This window comes from Electrophorus electricus, chromosome 18 (genome assembly GCF_041902795.1).
Source record: "Electrophorus electricus isolate QZ-2024a chromosome 18, ASM4190279v1, whole genome shotgun sequence".
NCBI lineage: Eukaryota > Metazoa > Chordata > Actinopteri > Gymnotiformes > Gymnotidae > Electrophorus > Electrophorus electricus.
The window spans coordinates 16,019,463-16,031,129 of record NC_137514.1 but is presented as its reverse complement, the minus strand read 5'-3'; the positions used below and the strand labels follow the sequence as shown (position 1 = coordinate 16,031,129).

General features: G+C 42.0%; 2 protein-coding genes across 5 annotated transcripts; both read right to left on the bottom strand.

Moving 5' to 3' along the window:
* Nucleotides 1-65: 65 nt before the first annotated feature.
* On the bottom strand, nt 66-5,335 carry prkag3a (protein kinase, AMP-activated, gamma 3a non-catalytic subunit). Of its 4 annotated transcripts, XR_014118354.1 has the most exons (13): nt 5,168-5,334; nt 4,913-4,949; nt 4,583-4,689; nt 4,222-4,303; nt 4,071-4,129; nt 3,906-3,966; nt 3,548-3,602; nt 3,232-3,358; nt 2,722-2,887; nt 2,298-2,335; nt 1,876-2,022; nt 911-1,108; nt 66-705 (listed from the first exon to the last, which is right to left on the bottom strand). XR_014118354.1 is itself a non-coding variant. In XM_027025795.3 (12 exons), exons 1-12 carry the CDS (start codon nt 5,183-5,185, stop codon nt 1,009-1,011), a joined length of 903 nt encoding a protein of 300 aa, XP_026881596.2. In that variant the 5' UTR covers nt 5,186-5,335; the 3' UTR covers nt 66-1,008. The 4 variants fall into 4 exon arrangements, 3 of the variants coding, with proteins under 3 accessions (XP_026881596.2, XP_026881594.2, XP_026881595.2); XM_027025795.3 differs by having other exon boundaries at nt 66-1,014; nt 5,168-5,335; XM_027025793.3 differs by having other exon boundaries at nt 66-1,108.
* A 1,671-nt stretch (nt 5,336-7,006) lies between these two features.
* On the bottom strand, nt 7,007-11,654 carry cnppd1 (cyclin Pas1/PHO80 domain containing 1). Its single transcript, XM_027025800.3, has 8 exons — nt 11,463-11,654; nt 10,822-10,924; nt 10,442-10,523; nt 10,202-10,322; nt 9,810-9,938; nt 9,660-9,721; nt 9,141-9,258; nt 7,007-8,834 (listed from the first exon to the last, which is right to left on the bottom strand). Exons 1-8 carry the CDS (start codon nt 11,523-11,525, stop codon nt 8,277-8,279), a joined length of 1,236 nt encoding a protein of 411 aa, XP_026881601.3. The 5' UTR covers nt 11,526-11,654; the 3' UTR covers nt 7,007-8,276.
* Nucleotides 11,655-11,667: the final 13 nt, after the last annotated feature.

Below are 11,667 nucleotides of genomic sequence, written 5' to 3'. Positions count from 1 at the left end.
GAGACTGTTATTGTGCAATACTCATCGCCCATACCAGACATATACAAAGACTACTTATGCAATACTTATAAATAGTACTTAGTAACTTTTTTTTAATTCATTCACATTTCAGGTCATAACATACTTAGCAAGCCAATATTTCACTAAAGCTATGTAAACAAAGTATTTGCAGTGAAAAACAGTTGTATACCCGTAAGTTCCTCTTCATTCTTCAGTGTAATCATCATGGCATGTCATATCAAAACACCAGCCAGCACTTAATTAGAAAATACCATTTCTCTGCAAAACCTCAGACAAAGAATGTTTGAAGAAAAGAAAACTAAGTTTTGTACCTCACGGCCTGTCTCTAACCTGATACGATAACAGCAGTCATGGGGAGGGTTAAGCAATTGTCTCTCGTCTCAGCACATGCTGCGTGGCTTCACTCACCACGCAATGACTGCCGTTCGGCATTCAATTCCTGCCATGACAAAAGGAACTCGTGGTCACATCCCAGACGCCCACCCCCGAGGATCACTGGCACTTGCACATCCAGTGCCAGTTGTGTGTGCAGGGGTTACATAGAGGCTTGTGTTGCCTAGCACTGTGCAGGGCAGCAAGTTCCGTAACTGTACTCATTATCTGTTGGTGCAGACAGTTTTAAGAAAAGTAATCCAGTTCTCAGTGTAGCAATCTTAGGGAAAAGTTCACTCGCCTCATATGATACTGTAATGAAAGAATTAGAAGACAAAAAAGTTGTAGAAGCCTGCTGGTTCATGCTGGTGACAACCACTCTTGCTGAACAGGACAATGTTCAGGGGTCCCAAACATTACATTGTCCAAAGAAAGTGTCGTTTTTGAGGTCTGGGATTACAGGTGGCCCTAGAGGTGAAAAAAAAAAAAAAAAAAGCACAGGCAGGTGGCGGCCTACCTGCGGTGTTCGAGGGGAGGGGCCGCTGAATGTGAGGGCAAGGGGCAGAGCCCAAGGGGTGGGGGCTGTCCAGATGCCTGGCTAGGAATGTAGAGCGTCTATGCCTGCCGGAGAGAGAACCAGAGCCTGCAGGAGATCTGACAGGGAGATGATTCCCTGCACCACATTGCCCCGGTCCACCAGGACCAGCCGGTGGACCTGAGTAGGACAAAGGAACATCAGCTCAAAATATCCACACAGCCCAATCCTTGGAGAATTAATACTCTGCGCTGAATGAACCCCAACAGTGCTAGTCTGAGTCTGCCTAGAAACAATTGAGCACTTTAAGAGTTTAATCAAAAGATGGTTTTGCTGCATAACAGGACCATAAGAGGTCCTGAGTTTTATTTTGCAGAATAGTAAGCATTTTATAATATAATTTCAAGCAGAGGTGGATATTTAATGTTTATTTGCATCTCATCTGCAATGAAGACATTACTATGTAGATTAGGGTTAATGTACTAAAATAGCACACTGTTTGTAAATTGCTAAATATTGCATTTTATACAAATGGCCTCTAACTAGTTATTTTAGACCAGTTAAACAAATAGAAACAAAACACAACTGTAGTATCTGGTGCTGTTTGCTAGATTTTTCGGTTTGATATGAGAACGAAGCCTGTTGTGTTTGGCCTCGGTTTTTGCCACTTTCACCAAAGCACCAATAAAACAAAGAGGAGCCAAAATGCCAAGGGCTTCACCCTCATATCCACCCAACTCCTGGTCTGTGGTGGGGTATTCTGATGATTTATCCTACCTTGTCAAAATGTCCTACCGTAGTGCACAGAGCTATGTAGTATGACATTTGTGAAGCTTACATAGCTAGGATATATTTCAAGCTTACATAGCTTGGATAAAGTATTTGGTAATTTTGATTTTACCCCTCAACAGGCTGTATAAATCAGTGGCTGCCTAACACGTGCTCACCTCTGCCTCGACAATCCGGTCCACGGCAGTCTCCAGCATCTCATCTGGGTAGCACTTGATAACACCCTCATTAAAACACTGCCGCCGCTGCACTGCCTCTCGCATGGTCATGCTCAGATTGTTGTAGGTTTTCTGTGCTGCCAAATTCTAAGTGTGACAGTTGAGAAAAGGTCAAAGGGCACTTCAACACCACCTTTGTTGTGACATTGAGCAATTTAGTCCTAAACTCACTATTTTTGGCCAATGGTGAACATGAACAAAAACAGGCAAAAATAGGCAGTAATACACAAAATCATGATTGCAGTAATGGTCTTTTCAGTATACAAAAGACTAACAGTTTATTTATCACCATAGCACTGTGAACATAGCACTGTGACATTTCTGGGTGAGTGTTCTGCCCATGGGCACTGTTGTTTACTTACAATCACGTCAAATCTGGAGTACAGAGCGACCACTTTCCCTGTGAAACAGGAATGGTTAGGGAGCCTCTTAGTGACTAGATCTGAGTGAGAATCTGGATCGCAAAGCCTACTGAATATCACCAAAATGTGTGATTTGCTATTTAAAAAATAGTAAATAACCATGTTTACTCCCATCATTGTGTCCCTTGGTTTCCACCAGCAAAACTAAACTATACTGCTGGAGAGTAATATGAGAGTAGTATATTTGTCTTTATTTGATCCCTTTAATGTTTTTCTACCTGTGAGAGCTAAAACCTAAGATCCTAATAGTCAAATTTTGATAATAGCTAGAAAACAGAGTTTGTTTCTCTTCTTCTGAAGAGATGCCCTTTTATGAAATGCCACGCACTGACTTTGGTTCTTGATTCTGAGTCCCGAGTCTTACCTTCATCGTCAACCACCGGCAGAGCAGATACACGCCTCTCCACGAATGTGGCGAGCGAGTCGTAGACAGTGGCGTCTTGATGCACCGTGGCAATGTCTTTGAACGTTCCCACGCCAGCCTCCAATATCTTCCTCCGCAGAAATCTTGGCTTCGGAACCACAGCTCCCTGTAGCCGTGCACAGATCCAGCATCACGGAGAGAAAGACAGGGATCAAATATAAAGACAAATGTAAAAATGTCTGTGAAAGAATATGTGATCATGACTTTATATGTTGGTTATTTTTTTTAATATATGCCACATTTAACACACATCTTTGTATTTGACACAAACATTTTAAAGCATGTTAGGGACCTATGATTAACTTAGTGTAAAACGTAAATGCTAGTTCTTCATTGAATTTTAATGTGATAAGTATATAATATCAATTACTTTGTTACAACATAATTTTTGCATATGTGGAAGGTAGGCTGAAATAAGAATAGTAATGAAACAGGGATTGTCTTACTAACAAATATATAGAGGAACTTGAGGATTCTCTTGTGTGTCAGAATATGAAGGACACTTCCAGACTCAGGGTCAATAACCGGCAGCCGGTGGATCTTGTGTTTCAGTAAGGAGTAGATAGCGTCAAAAAGGCTGCCAACAGACAGGAGGGGAATAAAATGCCTGGTGCATAAAATGCCTGGTGGCCATAGTTATTTCCTATACAGATATATAGTTCTCAGTATATAGTGTTACATAAAACAGATTAATTTCTGCAGTGTTACAGTACAGTTTGCTCTCTTTTTATGAACGAGACATTGAGGGGGTGTGAGACATCGTTACCTCGCATCTGGGCTGATGCTGATAAGACTTCGGTCATGGTACTGGAGGTAAACATCTAGACCCCGACACAGACAGACAAAAGTTAGCAGAGGAAGCAAATAAAAATCGTAAGGCACGTCCTCTCACGTCCGAGGCACGAGTGTATCAAATCCGCACACGCATAAGCACATACCTGCATGTGGAGGAAACATGAGAAACGCATGCAGAGATTCTGAGCACAGAGCTACTGCTGGCCCACTGGCTTCCCAAAATGCCAGGGATCCCATCAATCCTCGTTACATGGGACCAGAGAGCATTCTTGCAGTGATCATATACATCATGTCACCCCCAGAACATCTACATTGTTCAGCTCATTTACTTTGAAATGAATCACCTCTCCATGTCTCAATCTTATGGTCCTCAAGCTCGTAGATCTGAACCTGTAAGTGGAAAAAAGAGAATCCAACGTTATTGTGGAACCGAGGAACATGATAACATAAAAGTCCTATCAGGAACGTTAACATAACTGCTATTATCTACTGACCATTGGGGACGTGTAATAACGGTGAAGGATGTGGATAAAATCGGTGATAGTCAGCATACCTAAGTGGCCAGTACAATGGGAAAGAGTGTGTTAGGGGAATGGTTGGTGGCTCTTTTGGAAACATAAAACAATGGCCTGCTCGCCTCCTCACCCACAAAACGTTGCAGAGTGCTGTCCCAGAGTGGCGCTGCGCGTAAACCGTTCGCTACCAGTGCAAAGAAGGCCTTCTTCACCTGAGAGAGGATGTGGAAAACATGCTAAGTATGCTTAGCTTAGCATTCTTATATATATATATATATATATATATATATATATATATATATATATATATATATATATATATATATAAATATAAAAGAAGTATTATATTAAGTATGCCACAAGCCATAAAGGTATCATGGTGAAACTTCGTCAGTAGTACTGTAATAGACGGAAGTACAATACTGACGACAACACAAAATTTGCAAAAAAAGACGACAACACAAAATTGCCAAAGTCCAGCAGACACTAACCTGCAGAGTGGTGTCAAAAATAACCAGTTTGCAGCTGGTTGGAGTAGCGTCATAGCAACAGTGATTCTTCATAAAGTTCAGGTAGTTTTCGTCGGCTGAGTCTGGAGCTGACGGAACAGAGGGTTACATCTCACCTTATATTTGCACTGTTTGGGGGTAATTTCAGCCATTTAAAGACGACAAATATCAATAGGCTAATCAGAGGGAAAGGCTGTGGGTCAAAACATGTAAAGTACCAGAGAAGATGACAACACTAGTGCATGTGTAAACAGATAGTTACGTAATTCTGGACTACACTGTGATATACTTCCAGAGCTGTGGTTTACCTACCTGAACTATTCAACTCACTGTCCACAGGAAGCACCGCCTGTCCAAGAAACAAAGCTGAGTTGAAGGACAGTTGTCCTAAATCATCACAACTCATCAAGTTCACGTGCGCCGAATACAGCTTACTTCACGTGAGGAGATGTTAGCGGGTGTTTTTAGTAGTGTTGGTAGTGTTTTTGTCATTTCTAGAGCAGCTTGTGTTATTATCGAAATTCCGCGCACTCAGATATGTTTTAGACTGCTGTAGCGTTATCTTACCTGCTTTACAAACTCCATGGTGGGTGCACGTATGTCGCGATAGCGTTGTGCTCGAGCAGTTTACGCCACCACGTCCGTCTGATTTGAGCACGCTCGTCGAGCGCACTTGCGCGTAAAGCTGCAGGGTCTATATTAGGAGCGAGGAAGAGATGGCCGTGCGGAAAGAGGACTGGCGTTTTGGTCAGGGGCGAGTTTGACGGGGGGGGGTTTGGGAAGCCGGTGTCGCACAGTTAGGTCAGCTATTTTCGGTTTGGTGCACACAAGCCGTTAAAAGTGGTCTAAAAAAGGCTGGTTTGACACCCCGCGCGAGCCGCTAACTGGTGGAATGCCGGAGCGCTCACAGGTTAATCTAAACTCAGCTCGCGCCCTCTGGGATATGAGGCTAAAGATAGGTCAGAATGTCTCCATTCGTGATTGCAGATGACTTAGTTTTACCATCTATAAATGGTTTCTTGAGTGTATTGTAGCGTCATGCATTATTACTATTTATTAAAAAGTAGTCTGGTTAGTATACCACAGACCTTGGAATATAGCCTATATTAGAAAAAAAATTAAAGAGGAGTAAGAAATGCATACTTTTGTTGCCAAATACAAGCACGTGCAGGCGGCAAAAAACTAGTAAATAAATAAGATTGAAGTATTTTAAAGTCAATTCCAAATTTAACTGGGAACCTTTGCAGAACTGAAAAACAGGTGTCAGGACACGGCCCCCTCCTTGGTTCCTCCCTGTGTGTCTGTCTAGCGCTGCGCCCCTACCGTGTTCATTGGTCCTGTCACACCTGTCTATATATATGTTCATTGTTAGCACGCATAGTTAAACCCTTGTTTTAGTGTTGTTGGTTGTCAGTCTTTGATCCGTGTTGCAGATACTGGCTACCTTGTTTAACTGCTTGTTGAGTTTGCCCTGTGTAGTGTTCTTCGTTCTGTTTCGTTCAATATTTTGTTAATAGTGTGACCACGGCTCGTCTCTGCACCATGCCTTGCCTCCCATCGTTACAACAGGACTAATGTGGTCAAACTTTCTTGCCCTTGTAAACAGTCTGGATGCTGCATCCTGTACAAGTTGGAGTTTATTTAATAACTTTAATGCGTCCAATTAGGAGACAGTTACAGTAATCAAATCAGAAATTTATCCGAGAAATTAGTTACCCAAGACAACTTGTGGAAAGGGAACCTAGTCCTTTATCTGAGCTAGCTAGGCAGCTGCCAGTTAAGTATTTGCAGATTAACAGAGTCTGAAGAAGCACCCCCCCCAATATTTTCTATCTTGTCATTAAAAAAAATCAGTGTCACTGCAACATTTCAGAGGGATACGCGACTGAATGCCATTGATTTGATTCCAGTTAGCTTTGACAGTCTTTTAAATAGGGATCTTGTTTTTCAGATATTAGATTAGGGATTGTAAGTATGATTTTGCCATAGTCAAGGCATGCTTAATTCAATTAGGCTATTTTTCTATGAAGTTTTACATACTTCTGATTTAGTATTTTGCAATTTATGCTCTAAGATTGTTTTGAACGTGTATGTTTGCTGTACCAAGGTGCAACTCTCTTCTTGCAATTTTTTTTTTTTCCTGCAACCTTGTCAAAAAAACTTCCAATGTTGGGATCTGGTTTTTCTTACTTTCACCAGCTAGCGTAACTGATCCTAGATCAGATGACCTGGCCCAAGCCATTAAAAACCCTGAATGTTTGGTACAGCTAAGATAAAACTGTGCCCCATCTAGTGGGCCCAAGGACTTGGTTGAGAACCACTGCCTTATACAATGTTTTAAAAAATAGACGAAATGGATAGCTAACACTTTTGACAAGTACTATGAAAAAAATAGGCCTAGACCAATTTATTCCCAAACAAATTATTTATTGTGTATGCCACCAAAACAATGAGGTCCATGTGATAGGGTTGTAAACAAATCCCATTTTTAAAAAAGCAAACAAAACATTGGCTCAATAACGACCCGATTTCCCAAACATTCAGCGGACCTCATGCAGGTGAAACTAACATACAGCGTTCCTTAGGCCAGCATCACATCCACAGCACTCCCTCACTTCCCTTTACAGGACACCCAAATCTCACCAACCTTTCTTCCAATAGACTGATTGTTCGCTTAGTTTACAGGCTCACAGGTTTTATTATAGTAGCAGGAGATAAGATAGTAATAGATGGCAAAAAAGTATTTTTTAAAGTAAAATGGAACAATTTAAGTAATTCTTCACAATCCTAGGTTTTTTTTCCTCCCCCACCCCCCTTAAAAAAAAAAACAAACGCACACAAAAAAGTCTCAATAGGAAACTTTCTCCATCTGAACAATTCTGGAAGCAAACACTACTGTCCTCTCCTGAAGAACAAGCAGGGGAACAGATCTACACTGGCCAACCACTTCCAAACCATGGCTACCAATTCAGTTAAAGCAATCTCATCCACTCTTTATTGTGCTTGTGTGAGCTTCTGTGAGTCAAATTAATGTCTTTAGGATGCAAAAAATCTTTAGGATGCAAAATATTCTATAAAATTCTAAATCTTTTGTATCAAAAGGCAAAATACCAAAAAATGTTGAAATGTGGTAAACTGAAGAAGGAAAAACTAAATCTCGGCTCAAACCGAAGGTGCTACATGCAAAATAATATAAAAAGGGTTTATCCCCCAAATTCATCCATCACTGTCAATACAAGCTGAACTTATTGTGAGGGCATTCATTGCATGTGATTTACCTCATTTATTAACTATGGTATCTTTTGGGACTTCTGGTAAGCTAACTTGTAGTCATGGATTGATTCATAACTAATTTAAAGTTTAAAACAATTTATGAACACAACACAATGGCCATAAGCTTCATAAATGAAGACACCTTGTAGCTTGTCTGCACTCGATTACATGCTCAAAATCAATCTTCATTTACATCTTATTTACATATGTACCTTACTATCAGTATCCTTAACATATTGCCACTAGTGGGCGGCATAAGTGCAGTTAGAGCCATTACAAGGTTTTAAGTATACAAAACCCCAGAGAAATCTGAAGGAAACATTACTGAGCGAGTCTAAAAGAAAAGCTGGTTTTCTTTTTCATTAAGGGAGGTGTCCGTGACTGGGATTCGGCAGCCAGGTTCCTAGCTGGGTATGAGCAGACTGGGATCCTTGCTAAACGGCAGCGTGGCTTCCGGGCAGCAGGTGTGTCTCTGAAGGGCAGCCACAGGGATCAAGGGAGCATGAGGAAGCGAAGGGCTGTCGCTGAGTAATGTGGGCACGAGCCAGGCATACCAAGGTGGGTGGCGGCCATTGGAGACGTTACCAGCCCCACACAGGGGGAAGTAGTCCGGGCGGCAAGAGAATGGGGGGTTGGCTCTTTCGTCCCGCGAAGCATCCGGAGGGGCTAGAACCAAGAGAAGAGAGGCCCAAAGGGAGGGTGCGAGGCTCTGACTGAGGGACCGGGGAAAGGAGGAGGGACTGTGAAAGTCTGGTTCCATAGGGAGGCGGGGCTTCTGGCTGCCATTGACCAGGACGCAGCAGCGGGGGTGGGCAGGGGTAGGACGCATAAGGAGGGCGGGCTCTATGGGGCTGAGGCCTGATTGGCTGTAGTGGGGCAGGCAGAGCTGCTGGAGCACTGCTGAGGCGGCAATGAGTCCCGCCACACTGGTTAGGTAGAGGAGGCCCAGCATGCAAGTGACCTGTAGAGACGAGACTGAAGTCATCACAATGCTTACAGAAACACACACAACTGTGTGATCACATCAGAGGTCAGGTTTTGCTTGACCATTGTTTGATGAAGCCATTTTAATTTTATAAAATCAGTTTTAATTATTTTACCTATTACTGAACAATTAAAATCAGCTTCCAAAGGGGAAAAAAAATTACCAATTTGCAATTAAATATTATACAGAACAAACATGAGATATTTGAAGATGCAGTCCTGGTTAAATCGCTATTACAACATTCTCCATGTGGGATGCATCAGTGTACAGTTAAAGCCCTGCCTTGGTAAAGTGCTGGTAGATGTTGGTGAGTGCCAGCCTCCAGTTGGCCTGCTCCAGCAGCACACACAGATCGGTGTAGGTCAACCATCCGCGTCTCACACCCTCCCGCTCTGCAATGCTGTAGCAAAAAGACGGAGCACAGCAGGTTGAAGCCAAACGCACAAGTCCAGATTTCCAGATTAATGCTAAAATGAGACTACAAAGAATTTCCAGTGCCATTTCATCACTGCACTGCATATGCATGAAATTGCCCCTTAGAGCATTTTAACCTAAGCCCATGCATTACCGCATATGCAGGTGGGTTACCAGTCAGTGGAGCTAAGGTATGCCGCTTATCTCTTCACTCTTTACTCACAAACACCATGGTGATAGCCAGCCCTTACTGGGTTTATTTCATTAACAGAAGGACCTCAATAATAGTTTTGTTAACAATAGCACATAAGATAATAATAGGAATAATATCAAAGATGCAGTATGTTTTTTTTCAAATGTATGATGCGTTTTATTTGTATCACTGACCTGCTCTCAAGTTGATTGAGCACACTGAAGAATTCACTGGGTTCAGTGAACAGGCTCCACTCCTGCCATACAATAAGTAAGTAGCTTTAGAGAAGGCTGTTCTTGTAATCTTATGGCGAACATGGGCCGAGTCAAATCAATATGGCTTACAATTGCACTGAGAAAGTTCAACTCCAGGGTGTTGACAGTGTGGACATCCAGCTTGCCGGCCGTACCCCATTCGTCGTTGAAAACCTCCTCCTCCTCACCTTCATCGTACAAATATTTACTGGCCACCATCTGCAGGGGCAGCACAAAGGAGCACTTACAAGGCCAAGTAAGGTTAAAAATTACTCCCCTCTGCTGCCTAAACATGGCAAATCCCAAATATATATATTTTAGCTTGTATTCCTTTAATGCAAAAGGAAGTGAGAATATTAAAAACTATATCTTTCTTTCAGGATTGCCAAGGTCCGTCCATGACGATACTATTGCAGCCACCCACCCACAAAACATCCCCACACCACCATCCTACTGGACCTTTTTCTGACCCAAAAGCTTACCATAGATATCAAGAAAAGATCAGAGGAAGAGATTTGTTGAAGATATTCTGGGTTTCTGTGTCGAAGTCTTTCAATGTAAACAAGGGCCAACATCATAGCACATGGTGAAATGCATGCTTCTCTGCAAAGGAAAGAGGTGAGGACGTGAGGATAGATGCACATTACAATACCAATAAAGTAAGAATTGACAGTGCAAATGACACTTCACGTGTGCGTATGGGGGGAGGCGAGGGCACTCACCTAGCAACATGTGCAGCGTATTTCTTGTGGAGCTTTCGTATTGGACTTGGGGCTGATTTCTGGAGGAGTTCTACAGCAATGTCTAGTGTAAAGATGTCAATAAGTAAATTGGCATCGTATACAAAACCGACATGGTCCACTGGATCACTACTGTAATAACTATAAAAGTGTGTACTGTATAAAAGTATTCTAGCAGTAGCCAAACTAGAGATTTACAGTATATGGTCAGTAATGTCACCAACTGACAGTACTCTTTACTAAAGACGTTTACTAAAAACGTATTTACAGTAGCGATATGCGAGATGAAAATATTAATATTTGTTAGTTGGGTTCATATTCGAACTAACGTATACGTCTGTTTATAGCAACGATGCACTCACCTGTCACGGGACACGACAGTGCATCCAGCGAACTGTCTGGATCAAGACCATAATATAAACGTTTCTTAACTCGGTCTGAAAGTTGCTGATGCCTCGGGAGAAACTACAAATTGATCAAAGACCATCGGAATATTGTCAATCAGAAAAGAAAATATTCAGTAAGATAGCCAGCGCTAAGTAGCTAATCTAGCTGGCTGGCTACCTAGCGTTATCTGACAGAATACTGTTAACTTGATCAAAAGATTCCTGAAAATGAACATGTCTGAGAGAAACTATTTGTATTTACACAATTCGACATGTAGTATTGCCAACTAGCTCCGAGTGCTGCTGGTCACCCCTCGTCAACAAGGCCTTCAGATAAGCAGCGGTCTAAATTAGCCTGTTGCCCGCCTCTACTGACTTAGTAACTTGATATATGCTCCTAGCTAGGTCATTTTTAATATCACAATTGAGATAGCTCAATTTAGTGGATACTGAAAAGTTGTTGATGGCATTTTTAAGACAAACAAATCTAAGCTAAAAAAATAACTTACAACTATAAACAATAATCAATATTCGGAAGTTAGCTAGTCAGCTAATAATGTAGCCATAGCTGGGGTTGCCAAGAATAATTTGCTTTCGAAAACAAAAAACATACATACCGTAAACTCCTGAAAGTCAGAGAAAGGAAACGTCCTTTCATCAAACAAGTCGCCGAAATCCATTTTCAATCTAAAATAAACCCGTGTTAAAGATTAAGGACCCTGTTAAACATGCATTAAAGGCGTCGCCGCGCGCCTCCTCCAGTCCACAGCACTTCCTAACCAAGCTGCCTGCACCGCGCCAGTCGCTATTTGACAGGCGTGC